The 18,208-nt window shown below is 39.4% G+C and overlaps 1 protein-coding gene across 16 annotated transcripts in view; it reads left to right on the top strand.

The window, feature by feature from the left end:
• NEK10 (NIMA related kinase 10) overlaps positions 1-18,208 on the top strand; it is a 315,567-nt gene that overhangs the window by 283,825 nt on the left and 13,534 nt on the right. For all 16 annotated transcript variants that reach the window (XM_079933110.1, XM_079933115.1, XM_079933109.1 and 13 more), the window contains one exon: positions 1,023-1,133. In XM_079933110.1, the coding sequence (XP_079789236.1) occupies positions 1,023-1,133 (111 nt within the window). The remainder of the gene's footprint in view (positions 1-1,022; positions 1,134-18,208) is intronic.

Below are 18,208 nucleotides of genomic sequence, written 5' to 3'. Positions count from 1 at the left end.
TGCCCTGTATATGAATCTTAAGTTGATTGAATATTAACTTATGCAAGAAAGTTTTTGTGAGGATTAATTCAAACCATCAGGAGTAGTAAAAGCAATTCTAAGTTAACTAGAGGCTTATCAAGTTATATGAAGAGCAAGGTTTTAAGAGTATCTGAATTAATGTTATAGTGATGGCTGCCACAACCAGGGTAGGTCACTTTTGAAGGACGCATTGGTGCTGTAGCAGACAGTGAGGTATGTCAGAAAGGGCTGCTACCTTTCCCCTTGACAGGTAGAATCATGCTGGGCATCAACTAGAAGGTCCTGGGCCAACACTGCCCTTTGGTGTTTGACGTAGGGAGTGGCAACTTCTGGGGGGTAACAGTAGGGAATTATCAAGACCAAAACTCTGTCTTGAGGAACTTTCCCTTACCTTCTCCACTCAAACCTGTGGCTTCCTACTATTTACTTATTAAATCTAACTCATCCTGCTGAGCCCTAATGGATACAAATTCATTTCTCTCTCTTCTTGATAAGTTTGGCCCCTCCAATCTGATCTCTCTCCAGCTGTATATTCAGAAGCAGGCCTCTGACTCTGTACTAATGCAGATGTATGCTTCCTGGTCCAAAGTGTCAGATCCTTCAGGACAAGGACCATAATGAGAGTGTTCAGCATGGTTCTGGGCATGATACAAGCACTTAAGCATTCATAGAATGCATCTTTCCTTGTAAGTCTGTTGTTTACAAAATTCAATTTATACACGCAACTAATATATAATTTAGTCATTCTATGAAAAAATAATATAAATAAAATGAAAGAACAGTAACATAATTAGAAGTAGCCTTTTGAAAGAGAGCAGAGTAATGTGTTTCTTCTGGATTGTAGAATGAAAAATTGTAACGTTCAGTCATGCTATTTGGAGTAAAATTTAAATTCTTATTTAGTCCTGTTGAGTGAATATTGCTACCCTCACAAATTCTTCCTGGGAGTCAGCTATACATAGTTAACAATGTGCTTATAATGATTTTCTCATTTTATGCAGCTTCCTCCAGCTTTGCACCACAATTTGAAAAGAAGGGTTATAGAGAGATTCAAGAAATCCCTCTTCAGCCAGCAGAGTAACCCTTGTAATTTGAAATCTGAAATTAAAAAGGTATAGTATTCTATATATAGGAATTCTTCTTTGACTAACAAAAAAACATCATGAGAATTAAATTTTATACCTCCTGTGTTTGTATCCTCTATTTAAAGCTCTGCCCTCTACTAAAGGATATTATCAATGTTTGTCTTAGTCCATTTGGGCTGTTATAGTAAAAATACCATAAAGTGTGGAGTTTATAAACAGCAAGAATTTATTGCTTATGGTTCTGGAAGCTGGCAGTTCAAGATCGGGGTACCAACATAGCCCCTAAATTGAGATTTGCAACTCTAAAAAAGTCAGTTAACCATCTGAGGCCATGATTTTTATCACCTATGAGGGTGGAACGAACAATTTCTAAGGTTCTTTTCATCTTCAACATTCTATGGTCTCCTAGACTTTGGGTACTGGTAAATAGTTCTATTCTTACATAAGGAAACTAAATCACAAAGAGATTAAATCAACCAGACAGAAAGAAAATTGTTTATTTCTGGTTAATACAACTTGGCAATAGGAAATCCGTTTGACCTGGTCAGTAGCCATTTTGAGGTGGTCACAGGCTCCCATTCTCCTGTCCCAGAAAGACACAAGACCCAAATAGCTTGGGCCCAGTTGTGTAAAGATGCTTGATCCCACTCCAATTTTGTGTATTTTTTAAAAACTTCAGCATATACTTAAACTTTGGCACAAGCATGCTGCCAATGAACTTTTTCTTTAAGGTTTCTTTTTCTTTTACTGTATCCAATCTGTAGTATAAATTAACTCATAATTTGGGCAATGTTGGAAGACAGAGGGAACCAAAAGTGCCCACTGAACTGAGAAGGTATCTTGAGACAGAAAATCGAGGCAGGCAGCTCCATGTAATCAATGGACCAGTTTATTACAGGATAAGTTACAGGGTGGGATCTGGATCAGGTGGACAATGACCCAGAAGCATTCACAGCTGCACTCCACACCTCTGAGAGGGGACATTGGGACAGTTTTATAGTTAACCAAGGAGTTGGGGGGCTGCTCGGAAATAGGACGTGCCTTCCTAAGTCAAGTTTTATGAATGGGTAACTGTCTCGTGGGCGCTGGGAATACGTCAGCAAAGGTCTTCATCATTGTTTAGGGACTAACAGAGCATGGAGGCCACCTGGTCCTAATGATTATTAAACAATGTCTCTTAACTACAAAGCTCCTAATGACAGAGAAGTGATTTATTGTGTGGTACAGTCCTGGATAGGGTCAGCGGGAGGACAGGAGGAGCTGTATGGGCCCAAGGTAGCATCAGTTATGCTAACGGTCATATAGGTTCTTTGATAAGAAATGCAAACCGTATGTTTTTGCTTTTTTGCCTTACATCAGTGGTGTCTGCACATACACAAACAGGAGATGGGGAAAAAAACGCATAGCTGCAGGTAAACAAAACATAAACCCTACCTCATCTGAGATTAGAGATTTTATGGGTTGTCTTGGCAAATAAGGCCGAGAAACAAAGCTAGGGGAGATCAAAACAGAAGTGGAAGAGACTTCAGATATTTATTGTAGGATATTCACATATTGCATCATGAATACCAATAAATAGATTTTAAAGACAGAAGCTCAAGTCTCCCATGAAAACGTTACATATTGATAAGTTTTATATTCTTATTAAAATGATATTCAGAATAATCCAGTTTGTACACACATTTATTTTAACAGAAATCCTAGCTTTATGAGAGGAAGGAGCCTGCTGCAAACTGAGACGTGAAGGGGGCTGCGACCTGTCCCTGCTCCGTGTTTCCAGCAGCGCCTGTCCTTAGCGCAAATCATCATCTCTTTTGTGACTTAGGTTTTCAGTTTGGCCTCCTTCCTTGGTGTCTTTCTTTTCCTTCTTTTGTTTAGCTGTGCCACCCATTCCCAACCTTGTGTGCTTCCTCTGCTGTGGTGGCATCTCTCACAGAAGCATCTCATCTCTGTTCTTAGTCTGGGGCATATGGGGACCGAAGGGGCCATAGATTCATCCTCCTTTCAACTGGGTTAAGACACAGATTAAATTATCCTATGAAGAATGCTATGGTCTCCTCATCTGATATTATAAGCCTGTGGTGGTTCATATGCTTATGAAGTGTACCCTACAATCAGGGGCAGGCCTCGCCTCCTATGAGCTAAAGAAATTGGAAGCCTGGGATATTAACCAGCTCCTCCATTAACACTTTTCTTAATTTTCCTTGTGCAGAATTAATCTCCCCCTCTATGCTTCAATCACTTTTTCACTCATATCTTTGTGTTTTAAATAGCTTTTTATTCAAAAGATATTTAGTTCACATGTCTGTTTACTTAAGGGTAGTGAGTTTATCTTGTTCATCTTTGATTCCCCAGAGTTGTACACCATGCCTGGTAGATGCTTAATGAATAATTGTTGAATATAGAATAAATTCTAGATTGATAGACATATTCTATATAACATATCCTATATTGGTTCTATTCTTTATTGATATATAAATATTGATAAATATATTTATATATTTCTCCATGAACAAAAAGAAGCCCTCCTGCTCCCAGTCTAAACCTAAATGAGAAAAGTTTGTGACCTGTTTTTCCCCCTTTCTGGTGTAATTTTTAGTTAGTGACAATTTTTTTCAGAAATGGCTTTTTCATCCCCTGTACAATCATAGAGGAGTAGCCCATTAACCTTTGAATGACACGGTCACCCCACACTATGGCCGTGGAAGAAGTGGTGACAACATATAAAGTGCATGTGATTTCCACCCTCCCCTCTGAAGCTTCTCCTAAAATCTGGGGACTCCATGTCTGCAGTTTGAAGGAGTCATTATGGGATGATTGCAACTTACTTATAAGTGGCCTGAGGCACAGCAGGATGGACAGAAGGGTCAAAACATGGAAGAGCCCTTTTCTAAGAAGTGAGCCTTTTTATTTATGACTCACCTGAGGTGTCTTCAGTCCAGGCTGCTCAACCTTGGCTAGAATTGCAGGGTGAACAAAGCATCTTTGCAATTGTATAGGTGTCTTTGAGAACTAGGGTTTGCAGCATGGGAGAAAGAAGAAACAGAAACAAAGTAGAAAATACTAATTCAAATTAGAAGTATCAATATGAATCAGTACGAATTCATAATAGATCTTATCTTTAAAAAAGACACATATTTCCTAAATTTCACTAAAATGATATAGAAACGAAGCAAGCAGCAGTGAGCTCCCTTTGCACCCATGGCTTTGGAAGTATAGCCCATTACAGCTCTTGAGCAGGAACTGAACGAGACTAGGCTGGAATATCTTGACATAACAGAATACATGGCGAGGACAGAATACAATACAATACAGAATACAATACAAGGACTACTGAGCGCGTGTCAAAAGGACTCAGGAGCCAACAAAGAGGCTCTCACAGACTATCTATTGGATAATTAAAGCGTCAATAAGAATAATAACCAAAATTGATTGAAAGCATTAACTAATGTTTAAATCTGAGAGTTCACAATAGTAAAAAAAGAAAGAGAAAAAATCTCTCATTGGTTACCCTTTGGAAGATTTCATTAGTTTGAAAATTGTTTACAAAAGGAAAGAATCAAACATTTATTCTGCCTTTCTCCTATGAATTCTATCTTAGGGTAACTAAATTGATGAGGGGGAAGTTTCTCATTAAAGAAGTACTTCAGGGGGGCTTCCCTGGTGGCGCAGTGGTTGAGAGTCCGTCTGCCCATGCAGGGGACACGGGTTCGTGCCCCGGTCTGGGAAGATCCCACATGCAGCGGAGCGGCTGGGCCTGTGAGCCATGGCCACTGAGCCTGTGAGTCCAGAGCCTGTCCTCCGCAATGGGAGAGGTCACAGCAGTGAGAGGCCCGCGTACCGCACAAAAAACAAAAAAAAAAAAAAAAAAAAGAAGTACTTCAGCTAATAAGTACTGAAGGAATAAAAAATATTGTCATTTTGCAGCCCCTGAATGAAATAATGGATCTGACATGATCACTACTGGCTGCTGACATCACACAAAGAGGAACAAGCGGACAGTACATGCCTCCTGATGGATGTGCACAGCACATCTGTGAAATGTACATGCTAAACACTTGAATCTGCATCTGATCAGCCTCTAAGATTTAAGCATAAGAAAATAGTGAGTGTAAATATTTCTGTTAACAAAGTGATCTATAAAGTCTAATAAAAACTAATAGAAAGGAGCTGTAGGTTAGAAAAAATGAAAAATAAGGCAATATTTTATGTCTTAACATGTTATGTAATTCAGTCAAAGAGGGCAAGAACAATCTAAAGAAAAAAAAGATCAGAGGACTGTTGAGTGAAGTGTGATAAAACATGTTGAAACATTTCTCATTTCTGACACCTAATTTCATTTATTTTGGCTTAATTTCCTTCAGAGTTCTATCTCAGTTGATTAGGTTCCAAATCATTTATGTAGTTGTTCTACAGCAAAAATAGCCTTATTTTATGATATGGAAAAGAAGATAAAATTGGGGGAATTTAATGAGGATTAAATTTGTAGTTTCTCCTACAAATTTTATTTTCTCTATTTAGTTTTTGCCTAAAAAGTACTATATACTCAATTGACAAATAAAGTGATAAAATTGTTCAATATTTGCTCAAAATTAGTGGTTTTTTGGGGAGAGAGGTAGTATATAGTGATATAATATTTTCTCTAATATTTACTTGACTTGTTTAGTTCAAAAGTGCATACAATTATTTGCTCCTTAGAACTGTAGATGTTTATTCAGAGCAGAAGAGCCCTTTTTTAAAAATTTATTTTTTATTGAAGTATAGTTGATTTACAATGTTTTGTTAGTTTCTGGTGTACAGCAAAGTGATTCATTTATACATATATATGTATAAAGAATATATATATATTCTTTTCTCATATTCTTTTCCATTATGGTTTATGATAGGATACTGAATACAGTCCTCTGTCCTCTAGAGTAGGATCTTGTTGTTCCTCCATTCTATATGTATAGAATGTTTGCATCTGCTAATTCCAGACTCCCAATCCATCCCTCCCCTCCCCTCTCCTCCTTGGCAACCACAAATCTGTTCTCTGTGTGTGTGAATCTGTTTGTGTCATATTTTTGATTCCACATATAAGTGATATCATATGGATTTATCTTTCTGAATTAGTTCACTTAAATGAAAATCTCTAGGTCCATCCATGTTGCTTCAAATGGCATTATTTCATTCTTATTTTATAGCTGAATAGTATTCCATTGCATATATACACCACGTGTTCTTTATCCATTCATCTGTTGATGGACACTTAGGTTGCTTCCATGTCTTGGCTATTGTAAATAGTGCTGCTATAAATATTGGGGTACATGTATCTTTTCAAATTATAGTTTTCTCTGGATGTATGCCCAGGGGAGGGGTTGCTGGATCATATGGCTACTCTATTTTTAGTTTTTTGAAGAACCTCCATACTGTTTTCCATAGTGGCTGCACCAATTTACATTCCCACCAACAGTGTAGGAGGGTTCCCCTTTCTCCACACCCTCTCCAGAATTTATTGTTTGTAGATTTTTTGATGATGACCATTCTGACCCATGTGAGGTGGTACCTCATTGTAGCTTTGATTTGCATTTCTCTAATAAGTCGTGATGTTGAGCATCTTTTCATATGCCTCATGGCCATCTGTATGTCTTCTTTGGAGAAATGTCAATTTAGGTCTTCTGCCATTTTTTGATTGGGTTTTTTTGTTACTGAGTTTTATGAGCTATTTGTATATTTTGGAAATTAATCCCTTGTCGGTAGCATTGTTTGCAAATATTTTCTTCCAGTCCATAGGTTGCCAGTCCGTAGGTTGTTTATGGTTTCCTTTGCTGTGCAAAAGCTTATATGTTTAATTAGGCCCTATTTGTTTATTTTTACTTTTATTTCTATCGTCTTAAGAGACTGACCTAGGAAAACGTTGGTATGATTTATGTCAGAGAAAGTTTTGCCTATGTTCTCTTCTAGGAGTTTTACGGTGTCATGTCTTATATTTAAGTCTTTAAACCATTTTGAGTTTGTTTTTGTGTATGGTGTGAGAGTGTGTTCTAACTTCATTGATTTACATGTGGCTGTCCAGGTTTCCCAACACCACTTGCCTAAGACTGTCTTTTTTCCATTTTATATTCTTACCTCCTTTGTTGAAGATTAATTGACTGTAGGTATGTGGGTTTATTTCTGAGCTCTATATTTTGTTCCATTGATCCATATGTCTGTTTTTGTGCCAGTACTGTGCTGTTTTGATTGCTGTAGGCTTGTAGTATTGTCTGAAGTCTGGGAGGGTTATGTCTCCTACTTTGTTCTTTTTCCTCGGGATTGCTTTGGCAATTCTGGGTCTTTTATGATTCCATATAAATTTTAGGATTATTTGTTCTAGTTCTGTGAAAAATGTCATGGGTAATTCGATAGGGATTGCATTAAATCTGTAGATTGTTTTGGGTATGACCATTTTAACGATATTAATTCTTCCAATCCAAGAGCATGGGATATTTTTCCATTTCTTTGAATCACTTTTAGTTTCCTTTATTAATGTTTTATAGTTCTCAGTGTACAAGCCTCTCACCTCCTTGGTCAGGTTTATTCCTAGTTTTTTTTTTGTTGAGATTTTAAAAGGGATTTTTTTTTTTACTTTCCCTTTCTGATATTTCATTGTTAGTGTAAAGAAATGCAACAGATTTCTGTATGTTAATCTCGTATCCTGCTACCTTGCTGAATTCATTTACCAGTTCTAGTAGATTTTGTGTGGAGTCTTCAGGGTTTTATATAAACAGCATCATATCATCTGAATATAATGACAATTTTACCTCTCCCCTTCCAATCTGGATACCTTTTATTTCTTTTTCTTGTCTGACTGCTGTGACTCGAACTTCCAATACTGTGTTGAAGAGAAATGATGAGAGATTTTAACAGGAAGGCTTTCAGCTTTTCATCAGAGTATTATATTCGCTGTGGATTTGTCATAAATAGCTATTATGATGTTGAGATATGGTCACTCTATACCCACTTTGGTGAGAGTTTTCAACATCATTCAACATCATGAATGAATGTTGAGTTTTATCAAATGTTTTCTCTGCATCTATTGAGATGACCATGTGGTTTTTGTCTTTTCTTTTGTTGATGTGGTGTATCACACTGATTGATTTGCATGTGTTGAGCCATCCTTATGACCCTGGGATGAAACCCACTTAGTCATGGTGTATGAACTTTTTTATGTGTTGTTGGATTCAGTTTGCCAATATTTTGTTAAGAATTTTTGCATCTATATTCTTCAAAGATATTGGCCTGTAATTTTCTTTTTCAGTAGTTTCTTTATCTGGTTTTGGTATCAGGGTGATGGTGGCTTCAAAGAATGACTTTGGGAGTGTTCCCTCCTCTTCAGTCTTTTGGAAGAGTTTGAAAAGGATCAGTATAACTTCTTTGTATGTTCAGTAGAATTCCTCAGTGAAGCCTGAACTTTTGTTTGCAGGGAGTTGGTGTGGTTTTTTGTGTGTTTTTTACATTTTCTATTTCACCTCTAGTGATTGGTCTCATTATCTATTTCTTTTTCATTCAGTTTTGGTGGGCTGTATGTTTCTAGAAACTTGTCCATTTCTTCTAGGTTGTCCAATTTGTTGGCATATAGTTGTTCATAGTATTCTCTTATGTTTTTTTCTATTTCTGTGGTATCGGTTTTTATTTCTCACTTTCATTTCTTACTTTATTTTGGTCCTCTCTCTTTTCTTCTTGGTGGGCCTGGCCAGAGGTTTGTTGACTTTGTTTACCCTTTTAAATAATCAGCTATTTTACTGTATTTTTCTACTCTTTTTAAGTCTCTATTTATTCCCTCTCTGATCATTATTATTTCCTTCCTTCTGCTAACTTTAGGTTTTGTTTGTTCTTCTTTTTCTAATTCTTTTAGGTAGTAGGTTAGGTTGTTTATTTGAGATTTTTCTTGTTTTTTGAGGAAGGCCTATATGGCTATGAACTTCCCTCTAAGGACTGCTTTTGCTGTATCCCATAGATTTTGTATGGTTGTGTTTTCATTGTCATTTGTCTCAAGGTATTTTTAAATTTCCTCTTTGATTTGATCATTGACCCTTTGGTTTTTTAGTAGCATCTTGTTTATTCTACATGTAATCATTTTTTCTCATTTCTCTTTTTGTGCTTGATTTCTAGTTCCATGCCATTGTGTTCAGAAAAGATGCTTGAAATAATTTCTATCCTCTTAAATTTGTTGAGTCTTGTTTTGTGACCTAGTATGTGGTCAATCCTAGAGAATGTTTCTTTATCTTTCTTTATGGCCTTTGCTTTAAAGTCTATTTTGTCTGATATGAGTATTGCTACCCACACTTTCTTGTCATTTCCATTTGCATGAAATATCTTTTACCATCCCCTCATTTTCAATCTATGTGTGTCCTTTGCCCTAAAGTGGGTCTCTTGTAGGCAGCATATTATAGGCTCTTGTGTTTTTTTAATCAAATCTGCCACTCTATGTCTTTTGATTGCAGCATTTAGGCAATTGACATTTAAGGTAATTATTGATAGATGTGCATTTATTGCCATTTTACACCTTGTTTTCCAGGTGATTTTGTATTTCTTCTTTGTTCCTTTTCTTTTCTTTCTTTTTTTTCTTTCTTTTTTTTTTTTGTAGTTTGATGGTTTTCTTTTATATTTGCTTGAGTTCCTTCCTTACTGGTTTTTGGTGAATCTATTGTATGTTTTTCATTTGTGGTCACCCTGTTTTTCAAGTATGCTAGCCCATTCCTATATCTACTTGCTTCAGACTGGTAAAGACTCAAACACATTCTTTAAAAAAATGTACATTTTTCTTATTCTCCCCCTCCACATTTTATGATTTTGATATCCTTTTTTACACCTTCATGTTTATCCTTTTGCTGTTCATTGTAGTTATCGCTTTCACACACACAAAAAAAATTTTAACATCTTTATTGGAGTATAATTGCTTTACAATGGTGTGTTAGTTTCTGTTTTATAACAAAGTGAATCAGTTATACATATACATATATCCCCATATCTCTTCCCTCTTGCACCTCCCTCCCACCCTCCCTATCCCACCCCTTTAGGTGGTCACAAAGCACCGAGCTGATCTCCCTGTGTTAGGTGGCTGCTTTCCACTAGCTATCTATTTTACGTTTGGTAGTGTATATATGTCCATGCCCCTCTCTCACTTTTTCCCAGCTTACCCTTCCCCCTCCCCATATCCTCAGGTTCATTCTCTAGTAGGTCTGCATCTTTATTCCCATCTTGTCCCTAGGTTCTTCATGACATTTTTTTTTTTTAGATTCCATATATATGTGTTAACAAAAAGAGTCTTGTACCAAAATGTTCATTGCAGCTCTATTTACAATAGCCAGGACATGGAAGCAACCTAAGTGTCCATCGACAGATGAATGGATAAAGAAGATGTGGCACATATATACAATGGAATATTACTCAGCCATAAAAAGAAACGAAATTGAGTTATTTGTAGTGAGGTGGATGGACCTAGAATCTGTCATACAGAGTGAAGTAAGTCAGAAAGAGAAAAACAAATACCATATGCTAACACAAAAATTTTTTGATGTTTTAAAAAATCTGTGTACTGGCTTATTTAAATGATTTACTTTCCAATTGTGATTTTTCTCTTTCCTATTGATTCTTGCTTCTTTTGTATTTAGAGAAGAATTTTCAATATTTCTTTTAGGATAGGTTTAGTATCACTGTATTCTCTAAGTTTTTGCTTGTCTGAGAAATTCTTTATCCCTCCTTTTATTCTAAATGATAATCTTGCTGGGTAGAGTATACTAGGTTGCAGGTATTTCCTTTTCAAGACTTTGAATATATCTTGCCACTCCTAGCCTGCAACATCTGTAGAGAAATCAGCTGATAGCCTTATGGGGGTTCCCTTGTAATGAATTCTTTGTTTTTCTCTTGGTGCCTTTAAAATCCTCTATTTAACTTTTGCCATTTTAGTTATAATATGTCTTGGTGTAGGTCTGTTTGGATTCATCTTGTTTGGGATCCTCTGCACTTCCTATACCTGGATGTCCATTTCCTTCTTTAGGTTTGGGAAGTTTTCAGCCATGATTCTTCAAATATATTTTCTATCCCCTTTTTTCTTTCCTCTCCTTCTGGGATCCCTATTATGTGTAGATTGGCATGCTTCATATTATCCCATAGGTCTTGTATATTGCTTTCATTTTGTTTTCATTTGTCTTTCTTTCTGCTTTCAGATTTGGTGATTTCCATTATTCTATCTTCCAGATCACTTATTTGTTCTTCTGTGTTATTCAATTTTCCATTTATTGCCTTTAGCTCAGTTTTCATCTCAGCAAATGAGTTTTATATTTCTTCTTGGTTCCTCTTTATAGTTTCTGGTTCCTTTTTATAGTAATCTACATTTCTATTGATAGACTTTCTTAATCCCTTCAATATTTTTATTACCTCCATTTTGAACTCAGAGTCTATTAGACTGAAGAAGTCTGTTTCATTGTTTGTACTTTCAGGTGAATTCTCTTGATCTTTTAATTGGGAGTGATTTCTCTGTTTCTTCATTTTACTTGTATTTCTCTGACTCTATGAGTTTAGGAGAAAGAGTTATCTACTGTGGTCTTGGAGAGCTGTTTTTATGTGGGAGAGTTCCTGTGTAGCCTGCGTGGGTTTAATATTTTTGGTGCAAGTGCTGCTTTTAGTATGGATGCCTGCTGGGTCTTTCCCCAGTGTGTACTGGCTGTTATCCCTTTGATAGTGGGTGTGACTGGTGTTTTGATGACCAGAGTCTGCACTAGATATGAGTGGGCCCTCCTCTTTGCTCTGTGGTTGTCACAATCCTGTCAGGGACAGGGTCTACTTTCTAGTGTTTGGAGTAGAAGCCCCCATATCCGTTTCTGACTGCAGCATGAGGTAGGCAAGATTGAAGCCCTCACACTAGGAGAGGAGCCACTGAGTATTCTTCAGCAGGAGCTCTCCACCCAGGAGTGTGCTCGGTGGTGTTGCCTGTCACCTGTTGTGTGAGCTCACAAAGTATACTGTTGCTGGCACTGCCCTCGGCCCTGCCTTAACTGTGGGAATGCAATTGGCCCCAGTGTCCCTCAGGCACTGTGTTCACAAAGTCACCAGTGCAGATCCATAGGCACCAATCCACTGAAGTCAGGTACCAAGACCACAGTAGTCATGCACTTGAACCCATTGTAGGAGATATGGAAGCAGCCCAGACTCTGGCCCTGCCTCCTTGTGCACGTACCTGCAAAGCCGACAGCTGCTAATGCTGGACTTGCCCCAGCCACGGGAGCACCTGTTGTCCACTTGGATGTCCTGCAGGCACTGAGTTTACAAAGCTGGTGGCAGTGGCATAAATCTGCAGATGGCACAGCCACAGGGAGAGGGCTCAGATTTCAGCCCTGCTTCCTAAGTTGCACAACTCTGTGCAACTTAGGATGAACTCTGATTTCAGCCTCACCTCTGAATGTGGGCAGCCTGTTGGTGCTTGTGTGCTCCCAGAAGTCACAGAGGTGGCACTGAACCAGCTGTGATCATGCTGAGAAAGAGGCTGCTATGATGGTCCCTGTCCCTCCCTTCCTGCACCTGTTAACAACACTTCACTTCTATGGCAGACCTGGTCTCCTTCCTCCACATACCCCTGGTTGTGGCCCAAAGCATAGTCCTGCCCCTTTAGGCTGTCCCTGCACATCCAGCCCCAGTCCTCTCCCTGTGTCTGTGTTCTGAATCCTGAGATTCAGCACCCAGCCCCTGCCCACAGCAGCAGATGCACGTCTCAGGCTGGGGAGTGCAGGGAGGCGGTGCAGACCCTCTGTGCTGGTCTCTTGCTGTTCTGCCTGTCTCAAGCCAGCTGATACTCTCTCTTCTGAGCTTCTGGATCTCCCTTTCTGTCCTGAGTGATCTCCCCACTGGTGAAGGGGTTTCCCAGGGTGAGGGAACCTTTCCTCTTTCACAGCTCCCTCCCAGGGGTGCCGGTCCTGTCTCACTTCCTTTATTTTTTTTCTTTTGTCCTACTTGGTTATGTGGTGATCTCTCTTGCAATTTTGGCTGTCTGAGACCTTCTGTCAGCATTCAGTAGGTATTCTGTGAGAGTTGTTCTACATATAGATGTATTTTTGACGTATTTGTGGGAGGAGGTGAGATCCGCTTCCTATTCCACCATCTCGATTGGAGTCCCCAGAAGAGCCCTTTTATGTCAGTTCAGAAGGAATTTTCTTACACATTCTTCCAAACAGAACATACATGCCAAAGATGGGAGGTACACCTCTTAGCTCATGAGCCAAGAGAGGGCCCCACAGTGCCGGTCTGGGACTGCTGAGCCACCTCACAGCTTCAGCCAGCCTGAGAGGCCACTGCTTTGAAAGATTCTGTTGTATCACACATATTTCCACCTACTGGGTGAACATTTACTTTGTCATCTGGTATGTCCAGAATTGAACTCACCACCTGCTTCCTTCCTTTGTCCACATCGAATATCATTGGAAGCATCCATTATCATTCTGCTCAGTCTTTAAACCTTGTGGTCACTTTCAACTGTTCCACTTTATCTCTTGCATCTCCTAAGTCATTAACACCTGGGGAATATTCATAGTGTAGGTGGTTTTGGTTGGCCTTTGATGTTATAGCCCTGGGTTCTAGCCCTGGTTCTACCACTTACTAGCTATGCTCCTTGAGCAAATTACTTTACTTCTCAGATTCCTCATCTGTAAAATGAGGATAATGCCTACCTTACAAAGTAGTTGTAAGAACAAAATAGAATGTCAAATGTATCTAGAATGTAGTAAGTACTCAATCAATGGCATAGGTGCTATCATTGTTATTAAGTGGGAATATTTGGTCTTCCATAGCTATTCCTTCCTTTTGGTTTCCACCTAGTCCAAACTCTTAGCACCCCTCTCTTGCACTAGTGTCACACTTCTTGCTGATCTACTTGTTCTCCAATTCATTTTGCCAGACTTTTTCCAGTGTTCCTAAACACTTATGTCCAGTTTCATGCCTCACCATCTAACTCCAAGTCCCACTGCCTAGGCCTCCGTTATTTGCAGGAGCTTCCTCATGATCTGCCTATGTTCACCCTGAAGTCCCAGCCCCATCCAAATTGTTACATATATTGCTTCCAGAGTGATCTCTTCAAAACAGAAATCTGATCATGTCACACACACACACACACACACACACACACACACACACACACACACCACAGAACATTGTCCAGGGGGCTCTTAGTATAAAATGCCAAAATCCCCGCCAATGGTGTTCACAGTCCTGTTTGGTCCAAGCCCTGCCTCTCTCTCCACCCTCACCTCATACCACTCTTGCCCTTTGCTGTCTCCACACTGACTACAGTGCCCATCTACCATGCTGCTTCCTCCCAAGTCTGCACATGCTCTTTCCTCTGCCTATAATGTTCTTCCCACTCCATCCTTTACTCACTCTGACCCTTTATTTTGGCTCTCAGCATAAGCATCATTTTCTCAGGAAAGCCTTCCCTAAGTTAAATCTGTCTGTTACCTCTTAGAACCACAGGCCTTGCCTTCAATGCTTTCAGCATATTTACAATTTTGCAAATATACAAGTGGATATTTCACAGACATAATTCTCCCTAATTAGGCAGTAAGCTCCAAGAATACAATATTTAGCTACCATTGATTGTTTTCATTGTTTGGATCTGTGCATGACACACAATAGTTGATTTTAAAAATACTCCCAGGAAGCTGCAGTTCAAGATTGTGGAGTAGAAGGATGTGCTCTCACTCCCTCTTGAGAGAGCACTGAAATCACAACTAAGTACTGAACAGTCATTGACAGGAAGACACTGGAACTCACCAAAAAAGATATGCCTCATCCAAAGACAAAGGAGAAGCCACAGTGAGATGGTAGGAGGGGCACAATCATAATAAAATCAAATCCCATAACTGCTGGGTGGGTGACTCACAAACTGGAGAACACTTATACCACAGAAATCCACCCACTGGAGTGAAGGTTCTGAGGCCCACATCAGGCTTCCCAACCTGGGAACTCTGCAATGGGAGGAAGAATTCCTAGAGAATCAGAATTTGAAGCCTAGTGGGATTTGATTGCAGGACTTCAACAGGATTGGGGGAAACAGAGACTCCACTCTTGGAGGGCACAAACAAAGTAGTGTGCACATTGGGACCCAGGGGAAGGGGCAGTGACCCCATAGGAGACTGAACAAACCTACCTGCTAGTGTTGGAAGGCCTCCTGCAGAGGCAGGAGGTGGCTGTGTCTCACTGTGAAGACAAGGACAATGGTGGCAGAAGTTCTGGGAAGTACTCCTTGGCGTGAACCCTCCCAGAGTCTGCCATTAGCCACACCAAAGAGCCCAGGAAGGCTCCAGTGTTGGGTCGCCTCAGGCCAAACAACTAACAGGGAGGGAAGCCAGCCCCACCCATCAGCAGAGAAGCATCTGCTTCTCAGTAAAGTTTTACTGAGCTCTGTCCACCAGAGCAACAGCCAGCTCTACCCACCACCAGTCCCTCCCTCAGGAAACTTGCTGAAGCCTCTAAGATAGCCTCATCCACCAGAGGCAGAGAGCAGAAGCAAGAAGAACTACAATCCTGCAGCCTATAGAACAAAAACCACATTCACAGAAAGAGAGACACGATGAAAAGGCAGAAGGCTATGTACCAGATGCAGGAACAAGGTAAAACCCCAGAAAAACAACTAAATGAAGTAGAGATAGGCAACCTTCCAGAAAAAGAATTCAGAATAATGATAGTGAAGATGATCCAGGACCTTGGAAAAAGAATGGAGGCAAAGATCGAGAAGATGCAAGAAATGTTTGACAATGACCGAGAAGAATTAAAGAACAAACAGAGATGAACAATACAATAACTGAAATGAAAACTACACTAGAAGGAATCAATAGCAGAATAACTGAGGCAGAAGAATGGATAAGTGACCTGGAAGACAGAATGGTGGAATTCACTGCTGCAGAACAGAATAAACGAAAAAAGAATGAAAAGAAATTAAGACAGCCTAAGAGACCTCTGGGACAACATTAAATGCAACAACATTTGCATTATATGGGTTCCAGAAGGAGAAGAGAGAGAGAAAGGACCCAAGGAAATCTTTGAAGAGATTATAGTCAAAAACTTCCCTAACATGGGTAAAGAAATAGCCACCCAAGTCCAGGGAGTGAAGAGAGTCCCATACAGGATAAACCAAGGGAGAAACACACTGAGACACATAGTAATCAAATTGGAAAAAATTAAAGACAGAAAAATTATTGAAAGCAGCAAGGGAAAAAATGACAAATAACATAAAAGGGAACTCCCATAAGGTTAACAGCTGATTTCTCAGCAGAAACTCTACAAGCCAGAAGGGAGTGGCATGACATTTTAAAGTGATGAAAAGGAAGAACATACAACTAAGATTACTCTACCTGTCAAGGATCTCATTCAGATTCAATGGAGAAAACAAAAGCTTTACAGACAAGCAAAAGCTAAGAGAATTCAGCACCACCAAACCAGCTCTACAACAAATGCTAAAGGAAATTCTCTAAGTGGGAAACACAGAGAAGAAAAGGACCTACAAAAACAAACCCAAACCAATGAACAAAATGGTAATAGGGGGCTTCTCTGTTGGTGCAGTGGTTGAGAGTCCACCTGCTGATGCAGGGGACACAGGTTCGTGCCCTGGTCCAGGAAGATCCCACATGCCGCGGAGCAGCTGGGCCCATGAGCCATGGCCACTGAGCCTGCACGTCCAGAGCCTGTGCTCCACAACGGGAGAGGCCACAACAGTGAGAGCCCCATGTACCGCAAAACAAACAAAAAATGGTAATAGGAACATACATATAGATAATTACCTTAAATGTGAACAGATTACAGGCTCCAATGAAAAGACACAGGCTCGCTGAATAAGTACGAAAACAAGACCCATATATATGCTGTCTACAGGAGACCCACTTCAGACATAGGAATACATACAGACTGAAAGTGAGAGGGTGGAAAAAGATATTTCATGCAAATGGAAATCAAAAGAAAGCAGGAGTAGCAATACTCATATCAGATAAAATAGACTTTAAAATAATGAATGTTACAAGAGACAAGGAAGGACACTACATAATGATCAAGGGATCACTCCAAGAAGATATACCAATTATAAATATATATGAACCCAACAGTGGAGCACCTCAATACATAAGGCAACTGCTAACAGCTATAAAAGAGGAAATCGATAGTAACACAGTAATAGCGGTGGACTTTAACACCTCACTTACACCAATGCACAGATCATCCAAACAGAAAATTAATAAGGAAACAAGCTTCCCTGGTGGTGCAGTGGTTGAGAGACCACCTGCCGATGCAGGGGATGCAGGTTTGTGCCCTGGTCCGGGAAGATCCCACATGCCACGGAGCGTCTGGGCCTGTGAGCCATGGCCGCTGAGCCTGTGCATCCAGAGCCTGTGCTCTGCAATGGGAGAGGCCACAACAGTGAGAGGCCCGTGTACCACAAAAAAATAAAAATAAAAAAATAAGGAAACACAAGCTTTAAATTACACAATAGACCAGATAGATTTAATTGATATTTATAGGACATTCCATTAAAAAACAGATTACACTTTTTCCTCAAGTGCACGTGGAACATTCTCCAGGATAGATCACACCTTGGGTCACAAATCAAGCCTCAGTAAATTTAAGAAAATTAAAATCATGTCAAGCATCTTTTCTGACGACAACACTAAGATTAGAAATCAACTACAGGGAAAAAAACGTAAAAAATACAAACACGTGGAGGCTAAACAACATGTTACTAAATAACCAAGAGATCACTGAAGATATCAAAGAGGAAATCAAAACATACCTAGAGAAAAATGGCAACGAAAACACAATGATCCAAAACCAATGGGATGCAGCAAAAGCAGTTCTAAGAGGGAAGTTTATAGCAATACAAGCCTACCTTAAGAAACAACAAATATCTCAAATAAACAACCTAACTTTACACCTAAAGGAACTAGAGAAAGAACAAACAAAACCCAAACTTAGTAGAAGGAAAGAGATCATAAAGAACAGAGCAGAAATAAATGAAATAGAAATCAACAAAACTAAAAGCTGGTTCTTTGAGAAGATAAACAAAATTGATAAACCATTAGCCAGACTCATCAAGAAAAAGAGGGAGAGGC

This window comes from Stenella coeruleoalba (assembly GCF_951394435.1).
Source record: "Stenella coeruleoalba genome assembly, chromosome: 10".
NCBI classification, from domain to species: Eukaryota; Metazoa; Chordata; class Mammalia; order Artiodactyla; family Delphinidae; genus Stenella; species Stenella coeruleoalba.
This window is presented reverse-complemented; position numbering and strand designations above follow the sequence as displayed.